This window comes from Sceloporus undulatus, chromosome 3 (assembly GCF_019175285.1).
Source record: "Sceloporus undulatus isolate JIND9_A2432 ecotype Alabama chromosome 3, SceUnd_v1.1, whole genome shotgun sequence".
Lineage (NCBI taxonomy): Eukaryota > Metazoa > Chordata > Lepidosauria > Squamata > Phrynosomatidae > Sceloporus > Sceloporus undulatus.
In genome coordinates this window covers 83,829,733-83,855,177 of record NC_056524.1, presented here as the reverse complement: position 1 = coordinate 83,855,177, position 25,445 = coordinate 83,829,733, and the positions used below count along the sequence as shown (strand labels likewise).

The window sequence follows — 25,445 nt, the reverse complement described above, 5'->3', positions numbered from 1 at the left end:
CTTGGTTTTATATTTGAAATCTAAGAAAACAGCCCCCCCTTCATTGCTCTTTGAATACTCTTTCTTGTATTCAAAATGTTAAGCAAATAAATGTATTGTCAACTGTGAACAATAGTCATGTCTTATTTAAATATCAGTTAATCTTTTGTTTTCAGCTGTTCTGTCAAGTACATCACAGGTTAAATAATTGCACTGGGTTTTATGCAAACAGAGGTTAATAGTTAACCAATATATTTAATCTTTAATATGTTGTTATGGTATGAAGAGTTATGTAGGCTGTATTGTTTATTTCACAGTCACCATCTACCTATTATTGAAAAATCCAGTAATATTTCTCAGACTCTTACTGACACTTGACTCTTTCAGTTTTGCATGCGACTTCTGTTCCTTTAATGTTTAATATTATTTATGGATTATATCTCAGGTAGCATTCTCACTGACAATATTAGATCCAAGCCACAGTTTGTAGTCACAAGTCACATTTGCAAGTTACCATTGAAGGAAATAGTAGTTAGCAAGGAAGATGTTGATTGTATCTCTGAAATTAAAAGGGAGAATTAAATGGTGTGAGAGTTCAGCAAGGACTATTGCAAAGTCACAAAGTCACAAGTAAGTGTTCACACTCACTTTGACTTGATCCAAGTTTAACATTTAAGATTCCTAAACAACATCAAGGTTACCATTATAGTAGAAAATAAGCAGTTCACAGCAATGTGAAAGGGCCCCCAAAGGGGACTACTATATTGCAGTTTGACTATATCTAAATTTGATGCCACCATAGACAAGACATTTATCATAGTGGCCTTTAGAGACAAGCACACATGAAGTGTGTGTATTTCTTTCATTTTTAAAAATCATATTTGGAAATCTAGGGGGTTGGATTGGTGTAGAAGTAATACCATTGGTTTCAACAGAAATTTGGAATCCATTAGTACATCTCATTTTTACATATGGTAGAATTGTCAAAGGTTTGCCATCATAAATTTTAAGAGAAGAAAAACATGGAGACAGTAGGAGAAAAAAGAGAAAAAGGAAACAGTAAATGGTAAAAAGAATTACATACTGTAGAAGCATATTGTGGGTCTCATGCTGCCAGTTAATGTTAAAGGCGTGCAAACACTGAAGATCACTGTTCTGAGGCATCACTGTTTTCCCAGCCCCTCACATAAAGTGAGGAATATTAGAATATTAGTACTCAACTATATTAATACTGGAAAGTAGGAGTACTCAGAATCTCAGGCTTGAAGAAACAGTTTACTGACTGTTCTTACTTGCCTGGCAAACTATTCTACAGCAACATTATTTAAAACACACATGTTATCGTATTTCAATATGTAGTGGACATAGTTAACTTTCTGGCATATCTATATGGTAAATCATGAAAGGATGTGGTGGTAGTGATGTTTTTGACTGTGATTGGCAGACCTGTCCTCAGGTCAAGGGCTGACAGAGTCTGTCAAGTAGGGGGCAGGGTATGGAAAATGGCAAGGTTTAGGGAGAAGGAGTAGAAAAGCCTAGGAAGGGAACAGGACTAGAAAAACTGAAGAAATGGATGGAAATGAGTCGTTCAGATGAACATGAAATCTAGAACAGATCAGAAAGGAAACTAGAGAGAGAGCAGGCAGGTGAGAAAGGCTGAAGTTCAAATAATGGTTTCAGATAGGCAGATCTTTAGGTGCAGTCAGTACATCATGATGGTGCTGAAATAGTTCTGTACTGTGAATGAATATTTTAGAGTTATAAATGCAGATGTTGTAGTTCAAGCAACACTCTTTCTTACTTCTTTCTCTCTCTTCAGCTTTTTAGATATCTTAATCAAAGTCAGGAACAGACACAATGATGTAGTGCCTACCATGGCTCAAGGAGTGATTGAATACAAGGAAAAGTATGGCTTTGACCCTTTTGTGAGCAGTAACATCCAGTATTTTCTAGATAGGTTCTACACCAACCGCATCTCATTTCGCATGCTTATTAATCAACACAGTAAGTATTTGCTTTGTTTCATCTTGGACTAGTAACTGAAGTGTGTGCTTACACAGACAGAACTGAAGTGGGTTTTGCTACAACCATAGCTAGTTCTAATATATGTATAGGAAGAAGCTGTAGATGTAGGTTTCCCTCCCACCTGTTTTGATCATTGATACTTTTATTATCGTATTAATTTTATTTCATTTTTATTCTATATTTTCTTTAAAGAATTCATACAAGTTGGTCTTTCTCTCTGTCCCTTTAATCTTCACAGCACTTATTCCGTGAGTTAGTTTAGATTGGCACAAGCACATCTAGTTAGTATTGCTGACACAAGGAGGCTTGAACCTGGCTGTCGTGGATTCAAATCTAGCAGTAGGTACTGCATCACTATGGTCCTATTTTAGTGCTATGCAAAATATTGGTTTGAAAAAGTTAAGTTCAGAATTTGGAACAATTGTAGTTTGTGTCATCCATCTGGTCCTCTGTAGCACTGCATGCTATCTTGCCTATAGAACTGGAGGGTTCTGTGTATAAAGGGCTGAAAAGGTAAAAAGGAGAAGAAACATTTTGAGATTATTATTATTATTATTATTATTATTATTTGGCATAAGGGAAAAGATGGTGGCAGACCAAGGAAAACAGTTTTATGTACCAAACAGATTTTTCTAGATGATTCTTCTTTTAGCTATTTGGGGAGGGGCAAAGGGTGGGTCTGTGGAAACAGTTTCTGAATTAAATAATTGGACATGATACAGCAGGGATTTAAAAAGCTGCATTTTAATTTCAGCAGCCATTGCATGGTCAAAAGGGGGGGGGCACATAGCTTGCGCTTAGCTTCACAGAAAGTACTGTAATTGTAACCTCTGCACTGCCAACAGTGTCATTCAGGGTATCTCCAAGAGTTGAGTGTCAGCAGATGCTGAAAAGAGCAAGCAGTATGAGTAGCATCTGACTTGTACACTGCCCATCAGTTAAGGAAACCTTCTCTGCATTGTTTTATCAGCATGACTGTACTAACTGTGTTTCTCCCCAACCAAGCTAGCAAACTGGAGGAAGCATTTTTGCTGTTGTAGAAGTGGTACATAATATCTTAACAGTATATCACACTTGACCTTCACTGACCTTCTAGTATGAAATTTGCAAATGCTCTTGTTCTTTTTATACTGGGTAGATTTGGGTGTGCTTTTGAGAGAGTTGCAGGTATGGTTCCTCCAGGCTGGCAGATACCCCATCATGCATTATTAAGGGCATTTCCAAACTTCCAAAGGGGAAGAAAGTAGGCTGAAACAAGAGGTAAGATTTGCAGACCACAACCAGATTTGCTCCATGGAGTTGGTTACCAGCAAATGGCAGCAATAGCCAAGTATTAGGCATGGAACTGGTATGGAGCAGCAGAAACTGGTGAGCTATATAGCTTGGTGGCAAATTACTGTTCTTATATATATTTTCAAGTGAGAATTACTGTATATACTCTACTATAAGTTGACTCCATTTATAAGTCAAGATAAGATTTTTGGAGTCAAAATTATGGATTTTGATATGACCAGTGGATAAGTCGAGGGTACACTAGAAGCATGTAGCAAAGGATGTAAAAGACAAAGCAAGGGCATCAGTGAAGCAGTAGTCACCACATAGCTACACACTCTTTCCTTGCTGGAGCAGCAGCTCCTTTCAAAGCAGACAGACGGAAACACAAACAAACATGCACATGCTCCCTCTCTCTGCTTGAGCAGTAGCCACAGAAGTAGGGAAAATGGGGCATTGGGCAATACTTATTTTAAGACCATTCTGAGCAATATTACTGTATTGACCCATATATAAATTGACCTATGATTTTGGGGTCAATTTTTTGGCATATATTTTTCAGCTTGTAAAGCCAATTTTGATTCAAAGGCTGATACATATCCTTGTTTGAGTTTGATGACAGAAAAGCAACACTGAGCAATATGGAGATTTTTTATTATTATTATTATTATTATTATTATTATTATTATTATATTTATAGTATTTATACCCTGCCTTTCAGCAATAAAGGCTATCAGAGCTGCTTACAATTATTATTTTTAATTAGACAGTTCCCTGCCCTCAGGCGTACAATCTAAAAGACACGACACAAAAGGAGAAGGGAATGGTGGTGGGAAAGGGGATGAGGTCCAGTGGGATGGACTGGAGGGAGGGCTCTTCTTTACTTGTAATTTACTTGTAATGATCTGTAGTTTTCCATCCCAGATTTTTTGTTTTGTTTTATACTTAAATACATTGCTGTATTCAGCTAAAGATACTTGTACAGTGAGGAGATCATACTTTAGGTGATCTCTTTTTCTCTCTCTCAGATTGCATCTACTATGTTTACAACATGGCCAGTGCTTTCTGTTTCACTACACTGTGTTGTGGCTACAACTGTATATGTTGTGTAACATGGCAAGACAGGAATCCAGAACAGTTGTCTCACATGGCCTCCTTGCACTAGGATTTCTTTTTTTACCATGAAAACCATGCCTTTTGCCACAATATCTAAACATTTAGTATGATTTTTGCCTTGTTGTAAAGATTTGGGAATTTGAAAAGAGGACCACTGTGGTGCAGTAGTTTAAGTGTTGGGCTACGACTCTGGAGATCAGGATTTCAATTCCTGCTTGGCTGTGGAAACCCACTGGGTGACATTAGGCAAGTCACACTCTCTCAGCCTCAGAGGAAGGCAAAGGTAATGGCACTGTGAACAAATCTTGCCAAGAAAATCATAGGATAGGTTTGCCTTAGGGTCACCATAAATTGGCAGTGACATGAAGGTACACAACAGCAACTAAGATGTGAGAAGCCAGTGTGTCTCTGTGTTAGTAATCAGATTTCCTTATCATTCATTGCTTAAAAAGTAACACTGCTTCATTTAATTTCTGCCTTTTTTTATATCTGTAGCGCTGCTTTTTGGTGGGGTCACTAATCCTGCTCATCCAAAACATATTGGGAGCATTGATCCTACTTGTAACGTGGCTGATGTGGTAGAAGGTAAGGTTACTTTGAACGTCAAATATAAGGGTGTTTGTCTGCAGTCTTTCTATTAATAATCACAATAGCAATCGGTTTCTCTTTCTAGGACAAACCTCTCTCTCTCTCTCTCTCTCTCTCTCTCTCTCTCTCTCTCACTTGTGCCCCCTGCCTCCAGTATAAGCTTTACATGTGCACTTAAAATCAAAACTTGGAGGCCCTACTTGGTAATTGTGCAGCTGTAACAGAAGAACATGGTCAAAGGTGATAGGGGAAGTGAGAGAGGAAACTGTGAATGAGAGGGGAAGGAGCATGCATTCCCAGGTTTCATTCGTAATTAGCTAGTTCTGGTTTGAAAGAAGCCAGCATTTCTTCTTTATAAGACATTAGTACTTGTGCAAAACTTATTAGCTGGGGTGTGGAGAAGTTAAGTTTATCTCTCTTTTCACTTCTAACAGTTGTTGCATTTAAAGGACTCTGGAGTTCTCTGCTTTCTTCTTTCAGTACTTAAAAAATATCTGAATGTGTATAGCTTTACAGGCTACTTCATTCATTATTTTGGATGTTTCTTCACAAAATGATTCTAAGATGCCTTTCACTTGGTCAGTATTCAGTGAGGAAAGTCTCCATGTACTTATTTAAGTAAAAAGGCAAGCTAAGCAGTAGTTTTCATGGAGAGAGCAGATGGTGTAGTGTGCTGACATTTATTGTCACTAGATGGAGGTATAGCATAGTTAGCAGAAAATACAGTTTTCAAGAATTTATGAAGTTACTATGACTTTTTATTTTTATTTTGAATCAGTGCCATATGTTGATAGGAATCAAGAAACCTACAGTAGTCACTAGTACTTTTAAATGCAGCATTGGTATTGATTATATGTTAGAAACAAGCTGGGCTGTACAACCAGCTTGCTCAACTAGGTTTGTTAACTTAGACAGAAGATATAATGGAAAATGCTTAATTTTTATTTCTGTAGAGGATCTCCTGAGCTATACATATTGTTATGTTGTTTATGCTAAATCTGAAAAAACATTAATCTTTATGATTGTTTTAAAACGTAACAAAGTTATAAAACAAATGTGGAAGCTCCTTTTTGGCATTTTGGGGAAAATAAAAACAAACAGCATTAAGAAATCCAATTATGGATCTCAACTAATTGCCTGTTTCTTAGTCCTCATAGGCAATGTCTCATCAGAAGAAGTATAATAAAATTACAGTTTTCCAAGTTTTTGGAGTATACAAAAGACATGCTTGCAAATTGTGTAAATTTTTGTCCCCCCCCCCCCCTTTTCAGATGCCTTTGCAACTGCTAAGATGTTGTGTGAGCAGTATTATCTGGTATCTCCTGATTTGGAAATTGAAGAATTCAATGGTAATGCTGAAGTTTATTTCTTTTTTTAGCACTGCTAATAAGTATATTCACCTTTGTGAATTTTAAAGAATTGTGTGGTTTTTAGTGAGTTGAAAATTATGCCCAATGAATGGAAAGTAATGAACGTCTTTACTTTTCACCTCTTTGGTCACAACAAATAATTATTTTATCTTTGGAAATATAGGTGGAAGCCTTAAGTATCTAATGGGATGGGATCCAAAGGGTATGAGATACAAAGTGTTGGATATTTGAGTGACATTCTTCAAATTTTATTTTGAGTGGCAGTCCCTTCTGTCTCATCACAAACTGCTTTTCAAGCTTTCATTTGTTTCAAAAGAGATTCACCATGCCACATGGGGAACTGCAGTTCAGAAAACACAAGTGTAAAGCTCCTTTGTTGGATTGGAACTAGTTAAGGCATTTTCTTGGGTCACTGAATCTACTGTCATGTAGAGAATCTTTTGAGTCCATGATTCCACACAGGCCAAGCATTGTAGCCAGCCAAGCATGATATCAACACAGTTATTTTACAGATGGAGAATTGAGACCAGACACACTACGGAACATTGTACATGGCAGCTTTTTATATTTGTTCATGCTAGACTTCTTGAAGATGGTGGACTAAAGCCAAGTGCTAGTCCCAGCTAAAATAAATCCATTAAATCAATTTGATTTATATAATTTTTGATTTACTATTCAGTAATTAGTTCAGTGGACTTATTGTAGCTGGGACTAGCAATTGGATTCATGCAAGTCTGTCTTAATGACGATATTTATATTTGATATGATGCAGTTGTGTAGCCCATATTTCTTTTTAAATGGTTAGACATTGAAAAGGAAATGACAAAAAAATCTTTAGTGTTATGCTTTGTTTGCGATAGATTTCCAGTATTTTAGATAAGTGAAAGAAAGAGTATTTAATTGAATTTTCAGGTAACTAAACATTTTGTTTATGTTTTCTAGCTAAAGCACCAGGCAAGCCTATTCAAGTTGTCTATGTACCGTCACATTTGTTTCATATGCTTTTTGAATTGTTTAAGGTAAGCAGAATAACCATTAGGGCAGGTGACTAATATTGTTTGGTTCCTTGCTGAATGCACTGGAAAAACTAGTGTGATAAAGCTCTCACAGTGTTACTGGTTTCATAGTTAGTCTATATAATTGACTAAATCTATAAATAAATAAATAAATAAAGTACTTGATGAGTCTCTTCTCCTTTTCATATAGAAGGTGGAAATTTGGAAAGTTGTACTGGGAACAATTATACAGAGTATAAATTAACTGAAAATTCATGTCTTTGATAGCAAACTGTATTGTTGAATGCACTGGAAAAACTAGTGTGATAAAGCTCTAACAGTGTTACTGATTTCATAGTTAGTCTATAATTGATTAAATCTATAAATAAATAAAGTACTTGATAGGTCTCTTCTCTTTTTCATATAGAAGGTTGAAATTTGGAAAGTTGTACTGAGAACAATTATACAGGATATAAATTAATTGAAAATTCACATCTTTGATAGCAAACTGTATTTTAATAAAAACCAGTCTTAAGTAATGGATTATTTAATAATGGATTACACCACATTTTGATAACACATAATGTGTGTACTGTAATGTCTTTTTAATGAAATTGTCCATTAGTTTTGGAGTCCCCCCCCCCAACATTATAGTGTGTTCCAGCAGTAAAATACAGAGGGATGTGGTGGTTTAGTGGTTAAGATACCGACTGATGACCGCAAGGTTGGCAGTTCAAGACCCAAGTGTCATGTGACAGAGTGGGCTCCTGTCACTAGTCCCAGTTTCTGCCAACCTAGCAGTTCAAAAGCATTTAAAAGTGTAAATAGGTACCACTTTGGTTGGAAGATGCACCATGGTACGATTAGACAATCACGTCAAAGGTGACACCTTTACCTTTACAGTGTGTTTATTTTAGAGTATGTTTTACAACCAGCACCTGATACTAGGCAAAACATTATACAGTTGGCCCTTATTATCCAAGGATTTTTTTATCCACAAATTAAAGCATCTATGGCTTGAACATGTTTTTTAAAAAGAATAAATTCCAAATAACAAACCTTGATTTTGCCATTTTAAATAAAGGGCACCATTTTACTATGCCATTCTATTTAATGGGACTTGATTATCCACATTTTGATACCCAAGGGAGGTACTGGAACCAAACCCCAGTGGATAATAGGGGCTCACTGTATTTCAAATATCACTTCAGAGAAATAATTTAATAGAAATAGTTATCACTTACATTCCTCAGATTGAGCTCAGGCTAAAATATTCAATTAAGTAACATGTTACATAGTCATTTGAAATTTCCGAGGGCATTTTGCTATACAACATAGGGGTTGTTTTTTCCATTGAGAAACCTCCATTCAGGATTATCAATGGGCCATCTTGTTTGTTATTGCTTTCTGATAACAGTCACTCAAATCAGGATAATATACAGATTTTTAATAATAGTGTATTTGAATTAATGTCCGGGAAAGCAGCCAAAGGGCTGATAAAGCAGCTAGTTATCAAACAAACAACCCCCTCCCAGCACAGCAAAGTCAATGTAAGCTACACAGTCCTGGAGAGTTGCAGTAGCTTTGCCAAAAGGGTTTACCAGAAGAATTGTCAGACGGTCCGAGGTTCAGGGTAACAGATAGGCAGGTAGATAAAGCAGTCCAAGGTCAAGTTTCCGGGTAGTCAAGACAAGAAGCCAAGGAGCCAGAGACAGAGTCTTTCCTCTAAAAGAGTCAGATATCCACTGGCAAAGAACCACACATGCTCCAGGTGCTTAAGAAGGCAAGGAGCTGGCCTTCAGCTGTGCCTGATTACGAAGACGTTTCTGATAAAGCCTCCGAGATCTTCGAAGGCCCTCTCTTTCTGCTCGACGCTCATTGAAGGTAGGCACACTGCCCAGATCCTCCTCCATGTCCACAGCCTCGGCACCAGGCAAACTTGACTGCTGAACCTCTGGAGGGGCCATAGACTCTGCTCCAGCAGAACTAGGGCCAGCCTCTGGCTCCTCCATTACAGGTTCAAGCCCCTGGGGCTCTGGCTCCTCCATTATAGGTTCAGATCCCAGAGGCTCTAGCTCATCCTCTGAGTCCTCCAAGCCATCTTCCAGGCTGGGCATGACAATTAATGGAAGAGCTGTTTTAACTCATATCAGCAGTTGGCATTGTGCTGATTAGAGTAGGCCTTGATTATGAGAAACTTCATGTGTGCACTGGCAATCTTGCCCACAAGTACCCAAAATATAAAGTAATTCCTGAAGTTCACAAATGTTTGCTATCTGTGTGTGTGTTTTTAAAGATGAATTCAATCAGTAATCTTTACAATAAAACAAAAAAATGGTTTTATTGTTGTTAAGGTAAGATATTAAAGCCCCCAATTGAATTTCCCCAATAGATAGAAATAATAAAAATGTTTCTTTTAAATTTTCAGAACTCTATGCGAGCCACAGTAGAGTTACATGAAGGTAAATGTGAAAGCTATCCATCAGTTAAAACCTTAGTCACTTTGGGTAAAGAAGATCTTTCAATAAAGGTAAATAACATGCTAAGTAGTATTTTAGTTTTTAGTGGTAAGCCTTAAAAACAATTTTCTGTGTACAGGGGCACAAGAAAATCCAGCTCATGTGAAGGCCTGGTTTATAGAATGTGGTAGAAAATTTCAGAGATTACTATGAGTGGAGCTAGAGACCTGGAAGTGCATAAACTTGTGAACTTACATAAAGTCTTTCTCTAGCAAGAGTTCACTTTATGCTAGAGAGTGAGCTGTCAATTGCTCTGCCCAAAATCCAAGATGGAAATCACGCAGTTTATGTGTTGCAAGGGAGTTCTCTCCCTGTTTTGTTAGTTATTTAATCTCTCACCTTTGCCCATAAAGGAGCAAATTGAAACCTTCAAAGTGACATCTCTGTTGAATGAAAATGTTTTCATGGTTCATCTGTTTCATGTTTATGTCTAAATTTGTGAGGGATTTTTTTTTTTTTTTTTTTGTATATATAAGGTATATACAGGCAAAGGTATATACAGTTGGCCCTTTTTTATCCACTGATTCAAGCACCCACAGCTTGAATTTACACTTTTAAAAAAAGTATAAATTCCAAGCAGCAAACCTTGATTTTGCCATTTTATATAAGGAACACCATTTTACTATGCCATTATACTTAATAGGACTTGAACATCCACAGATTTTGGTATCCATAGGGATTCCTGGAACTAAACCCCAGTGGATACCAAGGGTCCACTGTATAGGAAGTAAAGGGAATGGGAGACAAATGAAGTTCTCTAGGACATTTAAAGTCATGTTGTTCCTACCTTAAATTCTGGACAGTGTAACTGCTAACTCACAGTGCATGAGTTGCTCCTTGCACCTTGGAAGAATGAACTTTCATAGTAAGTAACAGTACTACATTCCAGTTAGAATTTTAAGTATCTTTCATATTATGTTACTGCTTTTAAGTACTCCACAATAAGAGCAGACACCTCTGCAGTTTTTGCTCTTTGCTTAGAACACAGCATAATCAGAATAGTAATTGTAAATAATCCCTGCATTGATTGATACTTATGCACTTGGATAAATGGAAAATCTAACATTTGAAGTTTTAAAATGTCTTCCCTTTTTCTAATTTATTACAGGCTTGAGGACTGTGTTCTATACATAATAATTTTGGTAATACCCCATATGTCACATGGTGAATATAGTCTGGGAGCAGATTTCCTTTAGTATTTATGAAAGTGTTAAATAATTAAACCTGTACTCTTTATAATACAAAGTGTGTCAGATACTTAGAGGGTAATTTTGTTTTTGTTTTTTAAATGAAACTTTCATTTTACTCTGTAGATAAGTGATAAAGGTGGTGGTGTGCCACTGAGGAAAATAGATCGTCTTTTTAACTACATGTATTCAACTGCACCCAGGCCTAGTTTGGAACCATCAAGAGCTGTTCCTTTGGTGAGTTCTATTAAGCAGGTGAAATGTTTTCCACTAAACAGCCTGTTTTGTCTCTTTCCTGACAATAGTGCTGTGTAAAAACAACAGTTGTATTATATCAACCTAAGCCTTGGGCAAATTTAATTAAAAGTGGATTAGAAATATTTACAGAACTTAAGACAACCAGTGGCTGTACTACTCACGAAGGTTGTATGTTATCTCTGTTATTAGAGACACTGTGCCTTTCATTACCAGTTGCTGGGTAGCACAAGCAGGGGGGTGCTACTGCGCAGATATCTTCTGTGGGTTTCCCATAGATATTTGAATGCTCACTGTTGGGACACAATACTAGAACTGAAAACTCCATTAGAATGATAAGCAGAGTTCTTATGTTCTTATGCCCTTCTTTTTCCTTATCGGTGACAAAATATATTCCAATAGGTTTTAGTTTGATATATGGAAATGCAGAACATTTCTGAAAAGCAATCAAGAATGATTTGGGGGAGTAATAGCCAAGGGAAAGTGATTTTCAATAAAGAACTGACAACAACAACCAGTTTGGACTAAGAACCAGCTGTTATGGCATTATAGCTGTTTTTCTTTCAGAATAAAACTGACGAGTATTAAGCATGCTTTAGTTAAAGTTGACTTGCCCCTTCAAAGCCCCTTCTACCCTTTTATTCTGTGATTTTGTGCAATGTCCAGTATCAGAATGTAAAATACACTTGCTGTGCTTAATTAGTTGTATCACCATTTATGCAGAAACATAGGCCTGATCCTTTCCCTGTTGTTTCTACATGTAACAAAAAAGAATTGATTTAAATATAGATACATCATTCCCCACAGACAAGCTAAATAAATAGTCATGCCTGGCCAATGCTTTAATGGGAGATCCCCAGGGAACCACAGGGTTTCCAGCTAGGACAAGGAAAGAGTTCTGCCTAAGACCCTAGAGAGCAGCTTCCAATCAGAGTGAACAGTGTTTAGCTAGATAGACCAGTATAAGACAATTTCCTATGTTCCTGTAGTTGCCAAACATTGTTGGACAGCAGCTTCCAGAATCCGTGGCCATGGATCGTGGGATTTGTGGGCACAGTCCAACAGCATTTGTAAACCCAGGTATTGGGAACCCTGAAGAATACTGCTGGCGACTAAGCGGAGAATTGTTTCTCATCTATTTCAGCCAATACTGAATATCAAGCTACATAATTTAATTCTGATTATTCAGTCTGGCTTGCTGGGCTGACTATTTTTACTGCTTAAAGCAGCAAATTTTAAAGGAGAATGTGCTCTAGTATTTATTTTTATTTGTGTGTGTGTGTGTGTGTGTGTGTGTGTAGACTTCTCATTATCCTTATAATCAGTGAGCAACACATACAAGCCATAATGTACCACCTCTTCTGAAAAAGAGGCATTCCTATTGTTGCTATGATCATAATGTAGTCTACTTATTTGGTTAATATTGTGTCTGTTGAAAACTTCTCTGAATGTTAAATAATTGGTTTGATTGCTTTAAAATCATGGTTGCTTTTTATTACTATCTCTTGTATATAGATAGTGTTAATTGATTTTAAATTTTGTTTAGAAGAATATTCCCCCATCCCATATTCCAAGCCTAAGCTTATCAAATGGATTGTGAGACCTTTATGTAGCATCAGAACCAACCATGGTGAATGCTAACCAGGACTGTCCTCCATTTCAGTCATTGGTTTCACTCTCTAGTTCCAAAAGCAGTCTGATCAACATTACTTGCAGAAGTGAAATTACATTATGATTAATGTTTAAATTTGTGATGGGCAAAGTATGTGCCCAGTGTCCCATGTTGCTGTTGTTTTTGTTCTTGTTGTGTGCCTTCAAGTCATTTCTGACTCATGGCAACCATAAAACAAAGCTATCATGGATTTTCAGGGTCTGGGAGGGTGTGACCCACCCAAGGTCACCCAGTGGGTTTCCATGGCCAAGTTGGGAATTGAACACCAATCTCCAGAGTCCTAGTCCTACATTCAAACCAGTATACAATGCTGGCTCTCTATTATCCATGAGATAATTTTTCCCATAATGCTTGCTAGAGAGTTTGGAGGGCATTTTCACCATGTCTGGGGCCTGTAGAGCTCTTACAAATTTTTGCAAGATTTTTCAAAATAATGTTTTTGTTCCAAAATGCCCTCTGTTGGTGTGGGAGGAATTTACACCTTATTTGGGGGGCAACCATAGGCTACTTCAGGGCTAAAAGAGGTCTTTTTTGAAATGAACAGTAATTGACCTCCGTTCACTGCATTTTTAAAAAGTCTGCTGAGCCAAGGAAGAAAACATGGTGACAATACCTCCCTTGTCCACTAGAGGCTTTTGGGAAGAGAAAATTTGAGTTGGTGGGTTGTGTGTGCGTGCGTGCATGCGCGTGCAAGCAGATGAGATGGAGTGCAGCCCTCCAAAGTGTCCGTGTGCGCTAACTTGGCCCTCTACCCTTCCACAGTTTCCCACCATAAACTGATGTAAACTGTGAAGGGAGGTTGGGAATATTCATGGGATTGTTGGAGGAAGCATTTGGGCCTTGACATGCTCCCATTGGGAATGCTACATCCGGACTGGACCTTTCCTTTCATTCCTTGCCTGCTCAGCTAAATCTTTCATTATATAGAGTTGTTCTTTTTCTGTCCTTGAACATGTCTGCGTCTTTAAAATATTCCTAATTCCAGCCAATTAGAATGTAATCTGACCACATGCAAATCACAGGAATTCATTTCTTTTGCAGGATCCCCCCTGAATTGCTCCTTAAACTCTGCAGGTTTTTATCAGAGTATCTGCTGAAATTTGCAGAAATGCACACTATTGCATGTGTGGCTGTCTATCTGCTTTGCATGCATTCAGATAGCTGTACATTTTCAGTAGAGAGAGAGGGTGAATAGATGCGAATAGATTGGAATTTGTGCAGAAAAGTGAATAAATTAACCATCAATGTGAATGTGTACCAATTTGCATAGTACACTTACATATAGACCATAGGTTCCCAACCTTTTTGTCTTTCTGAGCCCTTATTTCTATGGCAGAGCCCCTATGAGGCCTACCCTATGTCTTACAAGTCAGTGGTGTTTAGGAGTATATATATATATAATATATTCTTATTCTTTAATTTTATTCAATTTTTATTTCTTTCATCTGGATCAGCAGCAGAGTACATGGGAAATGCACAAGGAGCCCTAAGGGCTCCTCGCAACACAGGTTGGGAACCCCTGTGACGATCCTTTTAGGAGTAGTATGTAGATAATAATAATAATAATAATAATAATAATAATAATAATAATTTTTATTTATATCCCGCCTTTCCAATTGCATGATCAAGGCGGCTTACAAGACAAGAAACATTAAAATACAGATAAAACATCATAATATAAAAAGTTTAAAAACATCATTACTAGGGGTAGGAACGGGAATCTATACAAATCACAATTCACTAGGGGCAAGAAAAAGACAATATATTGCACTAATCCGGGGTCGAAGAACAAGAACAAGGAGCAGAGAAAGAACACTATTACCTAGAGTGAAAACGCCAGCTGGAATAGATGCGTTTTTAATTGTTTCTTAAAAGAAACTAAAGATGCAGAGGAACGGAGCTCTATAGGGAGCTTATTCCACAATGAGGGGGCGGCGATAGTGAAAGCCCTCTGTGAGGTCCTCACCAAATGGGATTTAGGGACCTCTAACAAATTGGTCCCAGATGTACTGAGTGTGCGGGGCGGATTATATGGGGAGAGACGGTCCTCCAAGTACCCTGGGCCCAAGCCATTTAGGGCTTTATAGGTCAAAACCAACACCTTGTATTGAGCTCGGAAGCGAATGGGTAGCCAGTGGAGATCTTTTAAAATAGGTGTTATGTGGTCTGTCCTGGAACTACCAGCGACCAGTCTGGCTGCCATATTCTGCACCAATTGAAGCTTCCGGGTTTGGTACAAGAGTTGCCCCATGTAGAGCGCATTGCAGAAGTCCAATCGAGAGGTTACCAAAGCATGTACAACAGTTTCAAGGTCCTGACAGCCCAGGTAGGGGCGCAGCTGGCGTATCAGCCGAAGCTGATAACAAGCACTCCTGACCGTCGCGTCCACCTGGGATGTCAGATGAAGCGACGAATCAAGGAGTACTCCCAAGCTGCGCACCGAGTCCCTCAAGGGGAACGTGACCCCATTCAGGACAGGCTGACAAATCTCACCACCCGGAACCGAGGGACCTATCACCAGTACTTCCGTTTTCCCTGGATTCACACTGAGTTTGTTCTCCCTCATCCAGCCCATTACCGACGCCAAGCAGGCATCTAGAGGAGAGATGCCATCCTTAGTTACTGCATCAGTCGGAGACACAGAGAAAATTATTTGGGTGTCATCAGCATACTGATAACACCGTGCCCCGTGTCTCCGGATGATCTCTCCCAGCGGTTTCATGTAGATGTTAAAGAGCATAGGGGATAAAATCGCTCCCTGAGGGACACCAGATGTAAGTGCCCTCTTATCGGAGCGACAGTCCCCCAGCTCCACCATCTGGAATCTACCCGAGAGGTAGGACCGGAACCACTGCAAAGCAGTGCCCCCGATACGCAACTCCCCCAGGCGTTCCAGAAAGATACCATGGTCGATGGTATCGAAAGCCGCCGAGATGTCCAAGAGCACTAACAGGGACACGCTTCCCCTGTCCATGCTCAGACGGAGGTCATCAACTAAGGCGACCATGGCAGTCTCAACTCCATAGCCCGCCCGGAAGCCAGTTTGAAATGGGTCCAGAAAATCGGTGTCATCCAAGATCGATTGAAGCTGGAAGGCGACTGCTCTCTCGATCACCTTCCCCAAAAAAAGGTAGCAGCGAGATGGGCCGATAGTTGTTATGAATCAGGGGGTCTAAGGAGGGTTTCTTAAGCAAGGGTTTAACCACTGCCACTTTCAATTTAGATGGAAACTGACCCTCTCTTAGAGATGTATTAATGATGCGGTGCAACATAGTCAGCACCGCATCTGCCCCCTGAGCTGCCAACCATGAGGGACAGGGATCAAGAGAGCACATCGTCTTCCTAACGCTTCGAAGGATCTTGTCCACTTCATCGGTACTAACAAACTCAAAGCGATCCAGTATAACTGGGGCCACGGACGCTTCGGACACCTCTCTTACAGGACCTGCATAAATACTGGCGTCAAGATCAGCCCTGATCTGAGAGATTTTATCCGCAAAGAAGTTATTAAAATCATCACAGCAGGCTTTAGATGGTACCAGAATAGGGCTCAGGGAGGGAGGGAGCTGAGTCAGCTCCCTCACAACCCTGAACAGCTCTGCTGGACGCGACTCTGCGGACGCAATACGTGCAGCATAGAACGAATTCTTAGCTGCACCTATTGCCACTCCATAGGCCTTCAAATGAGAGCGAAGGAGTGTCCTGTCAGATAAACGCTGATGTCTTCGCCAGTTACGCTCTAGTCGTTGCACAGCCCGCTTCCTTACTCTAAGATCTTCCGTATACCATGGTTGTTTATTAGGAGCAGGCCGGTAAGGACGCTTGGGAGCGACACTGTGTATAGCCCTGGACAGGTTGGTATCCCAGATATTAGCCAGGGCATCAACAGAATCGCCGTCAGAACCAGTCGCATATCCCTCTAGGGCTTCTTGGAACCTTTTGGGTTCCATCAGCCTTCGAGGGTGGACCATCCTAATGGGTCCGCCACCCCCGGGGGAGCTTAAGGTAGAAGCCTTGATTCGAGCCTCAACCAAGAAATGATCCGTCCATGACAAGGGAGAGATGTTTGAGATCTCTACCCACGGAACCTCCATTTCTGTCTTATATTTTGTCTGCAAAAGACATTTGACATGGCATACACTATATACAACAGTGTACACAACAATAGATTATAGGTTTCAAAAAAGTTTATGGAGTATGATAAGGCATGAGGGAGATTTAGAATTATCACAGAACAGATGAAAATCTTAAAATTTTTTTAAAAAAAATTCAGATGAACATTTACATTCTTATCCTTTGCTTGCAGCTGCTTTTGTTTGTCGTTGTCCCTTCTCCTTTGAGGTTCTGAAGTTTTCAATAAAACATTATTTTTTTCATGTTCTTCTTTTCCTTATTTTTTTGAAACTGTTTAGTATGTGGTTTAGTGACCTTAAACTAGGGTAAAGCAGATTGGAAAGAGGAGAAAGAGAAGCTATTTATGCCACTCTGAGCTCCTTACAGGAGGGAGGGAGAGCACAGATACAATAAATACAAATGAGATGAACATTTTGGAGATAAAACATGTGAACAGGCAGAAGTTTGGAAATTACATACCATATCTGCTTGTCTATAAGTCTAAAAATTTATGTCCAAATATTGACTTCAAAATCCCAGGTCAACTTATTTGCAAGTCAGCATGGTAATATGATAGCAGCTCTTTCAGATTTCCCCATGTGGTGGGGAGAGATTTTCTTTTTCTCTTGAGCCAAGCAGAAAGACTCCTGGGTGATTGATTGCTGTTAAACAGAGTCTTTCTCCCACCTGTGCTGGCCCCTGCTGTCTGGGGAGTGAAGGGTGAAAGCAAAGTTGAAGCGCTGAAGCAAAAAGCCTCAATTAGAGTTCCTCTTGCTGTGCGCACACATACACACACTGAAGGAGCCTTCATGTTTTACCCTCCACCTAACCACAGGTCATGGCAAAATCCATAATTTTGGCACCATACATGAGATATATACAGGTAGTTAGAATTATCACACTGTTCTAAAATTTATTGATGATAGTACAATCTTATACATGTCTACTTATATGTTAAACCTATTGAATTCAGTGGGACCTGTCTTAAAGCGAGTGTTTGTAAGACTGCAGTCTAAACAATTAAGAAGTCATTCTCTGTGCTGTGGAAAGCAAAACAGAACCATGTTAAAAACAGATACTCCTCAGTTTCATATGTGTCTATATGTCATAGATGCAGGGTTTTTAAAAAATTTGATTTATTAGCTATGAATAAACACAGCTTAAAATGTGTTGTTTAGATGAATTCAGATATCGAGAACATACATCTCTGTAACATAGCCTACATTCTTAGGACATGAAGATGCCAATTGCCCACTGCCTTTTGAACTGCCTATGATAAATAAACATAACTGCTTTCCTTCTGTTGCAAGTAGTATATATAGATATTTTTGTTTATTTTGAAGGCTCCATCTATCAGGACTACTTGGGAGCATAGTTAGGATTCTATACATCCTTGTAATTTGTTTCTGTCGACAAAATTGCAAGTCTTATTTCTGCTACAACTTTTTTTTCTTTCATTGCTTCATGCTATCAACAATAATTGACCTAACAGAGTAGACTAAATGAAGGATGCAGTTCCAGCTCTTGCTTTTTTCACATCTCCTATGTTTAGAGACTGCTGTGAATAACAATCCAAGTAATAAACTACCATCAAAATCTCAGCACCACTGAGCGGTGACTGGGCTATTGCAGCACTAACTGCAACTGTGGAGACTTCTGAAAGACTATCAACTAGTTTGGATGGCTTGTGGATCACTGTCAGTTCTGTTAATGTAACTGCATCCTTAGGAACACAACAGAATCCCCATCCTTCTAAAGCTCCTGCAATCACATTTTTGGTTCATTTGTGCATGTTGTCAGAAATCGTTTTGTGTGATTGTCATCTTTTCTTTCTCCCACATTCAAAATAATTTTTCTATAGCCTGAAAACCTTAAATGTTGACAGATTCTAAAGTTTGAAAGAAAAAAAAATTGCACACTCTTAAAAGTGTGTTTTTGCTGCCTTTCTGCAAAAATGTTCAACATATTTCAAAAATCGTAAGACTCAAACTCAAAATGACAAATCAAAGTAACAATAACACAATCATACTAAATATTTCCCTTTGGATCAATCTGGGAGAATATATTTAGGAATACAGTGGTACCCCGGGATACGAATTACCCAGCTTACGAATTTTTCGGGATACGAAAAAATCCCATAGGGATTTATTGTTTCGGCTTACGAAGGTTTTTTCGGGTTACGAAAAAACCTCGGCGCTATTTCGCCACCGGAGGGCAGCAGAGAGCTATTTTTTTCCATTAGCGCCTATGGCAATTCAGGTTACGAAGGTTTTTCGGGTTACGAAATTAGCCGCGGAACGAATTAATTTCGTAACCCGAGGTACCACTGTAAAAAGGTATTCACCTTCCATTGAAAGGTAGTGAGTGACAATGACTGGCAATATCTTTTGGAATATTGTTCTGCTAAGAAGTAGAAGGCACCAGGAGAGACACTCTGTCCATGTGCTCCTTCAGTACCCTTTCCCCTTCTTCTGACCACAAGAGGTGTCCAGGTAAAGATGTTATCTAAAGGCAACAGTTGGCTTTTTAATTCTAAAATTATTGATTTCTTCTTTAGGCTGGATATGGATATGGTCTGCCAATATCTCGTCTTTATGCTAGATATTTTCAAGGTGATCTCAAACTGTACTCAATGGAAGGTGTAGGCACTGATGCTGTAATTTATTTGAAGGTAATACCTTGATTTCTCTGTAAGAAAGATAAATTTGTAAAGCATGTCCTGAGCCTTTAGCTAGTCATGAAACTTTCAGTCATGTACTGGCTAAAGGTTTAGGACATGTGCTAATGATTTAATGCTGTGTAATAGGCATCATAAGTAAAAATTTAGTTTATCATTGGTTTTATATTATGCAGTGTTAAGTACAATATATTTTATATAAGGTATTCCATATAAGGCAATGGTGTATGTTGTCCCTTGATAGGACCTAAGTTGTAATGTTAAAGGTTTTTCCTCACGTTCTTGGGGCCAGTGTTAGACTTTTGTGTTAGACTTTTGTGACTGGGTATGCACTGCAGTCGGCCTTCCTTATCCATGGATTTTTTATCCATGGATTCAAGCATTCATGGCTTGAAAATATTTTTAAAAAGTATAAATTCCAAATAGCAAACCTTGATTTTCCATTTTATATAAGGGACACCATTTTACTATGCCATTATATTTAATGGGACGAGCATCTGCAGATTATCCACGGGGGGTCCTAGAACCAAACCTCAGCAGATAACAAGGGCCTACTATACCTTTTTTGTAGCAAAGGTCATCCTTTGTTTTATTAATCTTTTCCCTCCATAATCTTTTGAATGACTAATTAATAGGAGGGCCACCAAAAAAACAAAAAAACTTTCTTTATGGAAGTAGTAGGATAATAAATTGTATCCTGTACAGTGGGACAGTTCACATTTGAAACAAATTCCAGATTAGGCCTTTGGAATTAATGGACTCATATTAGACTGATGCTATCCAGGAGTAGGAGATCATTTCAGATTCAAATATGATACTTACTAATATTCAAAGCAAGAGAATATAAATATAGAACCATATCCTCAGTAGCTACAAAAATGAGAGCAAAGAGAAAGTTCCAGTGCATGTAAAGGACATACTGTACACACTTCAGTTGAGTATGGTGATAAGTCTCTAAATGAAGTGTACTCATGTTTCATATGCTGTGGAGATCTGAAGCATGTTCTTCTAATTTCTTTCTTTAGGCTCTTTCCAGTGAATCATTTGAAAGACTGCCAGTTTTTAATAAGTCAGCCTGGCGACATTACAAGACCACCCCAGAAGCTGATGACTGGAGCAACCCTAGCAGTGAACCCAGGGATGCATCCAAGTATAAAGCAAATCGATAACTCACTGTTTTCTACCTTGGTGGGTGACACCTGGATTCAGAAAGAAGTCTGCTTAGTTCCAATTTTGAAAATCCCTTAATTTACAGTAGCCAATTATTTCCCTTAGAAAGACCTTTTATGGGACCGAAATAGCAAGAATAGAAGGGAGTTTATAAGATTTCCATATGCATTTTTGGTGTGAGTTATTATAACTACTTTGCCAAAACATGCTTAGTGTTGAGTCACAAATGACAAAAGCAGTTGCACTGTGGCTGCAGTTAGAATATACAATTGTATAGTTAAAGGGTACTATTTTTTGAAGGTCTGTTTCTAGTCCTAAGTAAGAATCAGCAAGATTGTTTTGACTCCTTTTTCGACAGTCGTGTCTTACACAGCAATATAATGTAACAGACAAATTTTAATGTAGTTGAATATGTGCTTGGAAAACTCACAATGTCACATTTTTATATGACACAATGCAGTCCATTACATTACAAACAAGCAAAATACCTAAGAAACCACTATAGTGGCTTTTCTGATCCTACCAACAATATACATACTTTTCAAAGTATACATTCATTGAAAAGATGTGGAGGTTTTAATGTTAATTTTTGATTCTTTCCACAGTTTGAAAAGCTCTTTTCTTCAGTATCTACCCTGCTTACTTGGAAAACACTTGGAGACTTTATTTTACAATAGTTACTCTAATCATTTTTTTAAAAAAAAAATCTAATTATGATTTTGCAAGATTAAACCAGATTTAATAAATAATTATTGTGGATAAATTCTGACAGAGAAGATTAATTTGGATTTTGGGATTCATTACCTCAAATTGTCATTGTTTTAGGAAACTCTACTGAAAAAATAGGGATCAGGCACAATTTCATTTGGATTGGTCATTTCAAACCCAGCTCATAGTAAAATGATGAAGTAGTTAACATTAGAATGTTTAATCCTACTGTTAACTGTTTCATCATTTTATTATGAACTAGGTTTGAAATGACCAATCCAAATGGAAATAGAGATTTCCCACACCTTGGATCAAACATTGATCAGAAAGCAGACTGCAGTCAAGAAATAAGAAGACTAGGATTGGAAAGGGCAGCCATGAAAGAACTAGATAAGATCCTAAAGTATACAAAATATATAACTGAGTACTAAAGTTAGAATTGTCCAAGCCATTATATTCCCCATCAACATGTATGGGTGTGAGAGCTGGACAGTGAAGAAAGCCAACAGAAAGACAGTAAAGTCATTTGAGATGTGCTGAAGAGGAGTGCTGAGGATACCATAGATGGCCAAAAAGACAAACAAATGAGTCTTTGAACAGATTAAGCCTGAACTCTTCCTGGAAGCCAAGATAATGAAACTGGGTCATATTTTGACCATATTATGAGAAGGCATGACTCACTCGAGGAGATGATAATGCTAGGGAAGGTAGAAGACAGTAGAAAGAGAGGAAGGCTGCACACCAGATGGATAAATGCAAGGAGGCCATGGGCTAAATCTTCAGGACCTAAGCAGAGCAGTGGAGAATAGGAGGTCTTAGAAAAGTCTCCTCCACAGAGTCAACCATGATTTTGGCCTGACTGCAAGGCAGTTAACAACAAGGATTACACTAACAAAATTATTGAACCAATGAGTGTAAACATCATGAACTTAGAAATATTTAAGTTCAGTTAAGCACAAATTAAAAAGAACAGTGATTCTTCTAAGAAGAACAATTTTGAAATAAATGAAAACAAAACGGTCTCACTCTGAAAGTGAAGACATGCTTGAATAGCTTTTAGTCAACCACTGACTAATGTCAAGGAAGTTAAAGAGAACATGTCTTGAAAAGCAGTCCAGCACGAGTTCTGATAACACCTTTTTACAAGATCAAAGCTAGAGTGGGAACTGAATACCAAAACCCATTCTTTGATGTCTCTGTAGTATATTTTTAAATCTATATTTTGACAATTGTCCATGAACAAAAATATTATTTAAATACAGTTGGTCCTAATAGACAAAGAAAAAAATAATGATTTAGATTTTCAAGCACATTGTTTAAATATCTATATTACATTTTATTCACACTCACTAAAATACCACATTAGGTGTACAGTTTGAGTACCCCAATTCCAACTGATCTATCTTGTTAAAAAAACCACTCTTGAAACCAGTTTTGTTTGCACATCCTTTTTGTCAGTGGCTTATTGCATGAAATTTGAACCATGCCTATGAATGTTTACAGTGTTGCCATGTCTGTGTTTCTGAGCAGGGCATTCAACCTTTGCATGCAGAAAAAAAACACCCCAGAATACATGAAATGAAATCTGTGTATATTTCCAGTGACTCATAATTTAAAGGAAAAACAGATTTGGGGGAGATGTTCAGGCAGCTAGAATGAATTCATTTAAGAACAATAAGACAATTGTGATCAGCTTCTTGAACACTTAGGCCACTGTAAAGAACCTGTCATTCTTACTGGGAAGACATATAATGGCTCCTAAATTTATCTGTGAAATGAGCGTTTTCATCAGTAATAGGATTATCTTTCTTTGTATTGGAAGGGATAGGAATTTTTAAAAAGTATTGTTAGGAGGTACATTTACACTTTTTTTTTCTTCAGTGCCTCAGTATGGCTTTGGTTAGGTTTACACTGCTGCAGTTTGATATCCATAGGAGGCCGTTCAGATATAAAATAGTTGCATGGCTGTAACTATCTGACTATAAATCTCAGGATATCTACAGTATAAATATGGTATTTTAGTCTGTGGAACAGTTGTGATCCTATTCACTGCAGAGCAGCTTGAGGCCATCCTAGATGGGGATGGAGTTCTGTATGATATATATATATATTGGAAGGTTATAGTTGGTAGCAAAAGAGCAACAGGAGTAGAGGCTGTTTAAAGCTTTCCCCTTTACTGTTCATCTGCTAAAAATTACCTGCCCCATTTCCTTTTCATTTTACTCCATATTGTTTCCCACAACAAATAAAAGTTTGATAAATTTAGCAGACAGACAACCAAAAGGGAAAATCTCTTCTCTATTTTCCATTAGTAGTTTTCATATTTTTGAAATGACACTCCTTTTCATTTTTAAAAAACAACAGTATTTAAAATGGAGAAGAGGGCCCTACTGAGTGTCACCTGGGGCAGTCCTACCTCCCACCCACCCCCACCCCCTGTGACACCATTGTCCTTTTTGACACCTTTCTTAAAAGAGTCAGGTAATTTTCAAGCTGTAAAATGAGTGGTTGGTACGCACTGTGAATTGTCATTCTGGGATTGCTGAAGAAGCAATCCACCACTGATGGTTTTAACCCGGGTGCCAACCAACAATGCAGGATTCAACATTCTCCATGAGACTGACGGTACAGTCCATACAAATAGGTAATCTCCTAGTGCCAACTCAGTCAGGCAGGATCCTCCAACATTCCAAACCATTAAGTATGTTGCTTCTAACCCTTTTCTCCTCAGTTTTTTTCTTTCCTGCCTTGCCAACGGGTCAGAAAACTCTCTTGTCTCCACAGAGATTAGTTATCTGCGGAAATCGGAATATAGCAAAACTTAAAACCAATCCATTATTCAGTATAGTATTACCTTGAGAAAGAATGGCTGCCAATGCAGGAAATAAGAAACGGAAACGGAAACCGAGAGATTGATAGGATGATGTTGGCGAAGATGTTTTAATGCTGGACAAACGTAAATAACAGTCAGAAAGCAGGACAGAGCTTTCTAATGCCCCAAAAGCTGTGAATCCCTTCCCATTCAGTTTTTTTGTCCAGGACTACCCTGTCTGCTCTAATGTCCCTACATATATTTATACATTTGTATAACCAATCATTAATATTCCTTTTTAAAAATTTAATCTAAGGATGGGTGTGGATTGCTTCTCCTGCAATCCTAGAATAATTCAGTGAGTACCATCCACTCATTTTTGGGATGTTAAAAGGAGCAATCCACCACTGATGGGACTTATCTAGCCCCCTGTTATGGAGTAGTTTATCCCTTCTCTCTCAATGCCCCACTGCCTGCAGTACTGTTCACCCATATGACTCCGGTGCTGACTTGAATCTATCCAATTTGTAATGTTTTATCAATGTTGATTTTGACCAACCAGCTGTGTTACATATATCTTCTAATGATGATGTTGCATGCACAATAGTATTTGACATTGACCTAGTGGAATGCAGCTACACATTGTGTGGCCTTGGCTATTGTACTGTATGTAATGATAGCACAGAAAAATGCAAGCTTTAATTTATCTTTCAATTATTAATTTAAAAGCGCTCTCTCCCAATATTCTTGGATTAGAAGAAACAAAGATAGACCCTGCATGTCTAATTTGTAATGTCCTTTAAAATATATTTTTATTGCTTTGTGCACATCCAAAGTATGCCATTTACACTCTAACCAATATTTTGTTTGTGGGCAGACGCCTGGCAGATAAATCGCTTCTGTGCCACCCTTTTGAATATGCACTTTGATAGAAAAGATGGATCCAAATATACAGTCAGCCCTCCGTAAGCATGGATTCTTTATCCA

General features: G+C 38.3%; 1 protein-coding gene across 5 annotated transcripts in view; it reads left to right on the top strand.

Moving 5' to 3' along the window:
* The window catches only part of PDK3 (pyruvate dehydrogenase kinase 3), a 91,312-nt gene that overhangs the window by 35,494 nt on the left and 30,373 nt on the right, over window positions 1–25,445 (top strand). For 3 of the 5 annotated variants that reach the window (XM_042460748.1, XM_042460746.1, XM_042460745.1), the window contains exons 4-11: window positions 1,799–1,983; window positions 4,888–4,977; window positions 6,252–6,329; window positions 7,293–7,369; window positions 9,774–9,875; window positions 11,178–11,288; window positions 19,649–19,762; window positions 20,794–20,956. In XM_042460748.1, coding sequence (XP_042316682.1) covers window positions 1,799–1,983; window positions 4,888–4,977; window positions 6,252–6,329; window positions 7,293–7,369; window positions 9,774–9,875; window positions 11,178–11,288; window positions 19,649–19,762; window positions 20,794–20,937 — 901 coding nt within the window. In that variant the 3' untranslated portion in view covers window positions 20,938–20,956. Of the gene's footprint in view, window positions 1–1,798; window positions 1,984–4,887; window positions 4,978–6,251; window positions 6,330–7,292; window positions 7,370–9,773; window positions 9,876–11,177; window positions 11,289–19,648; window positions 19,763–20,793; window positions 20,958–21,543; window positions 22,069–25,445 lie in introns of those variants that run through there. The other 2 variants (XM_042460747.1, XM_042460749.1) reach the window with 2 other exon arrangements.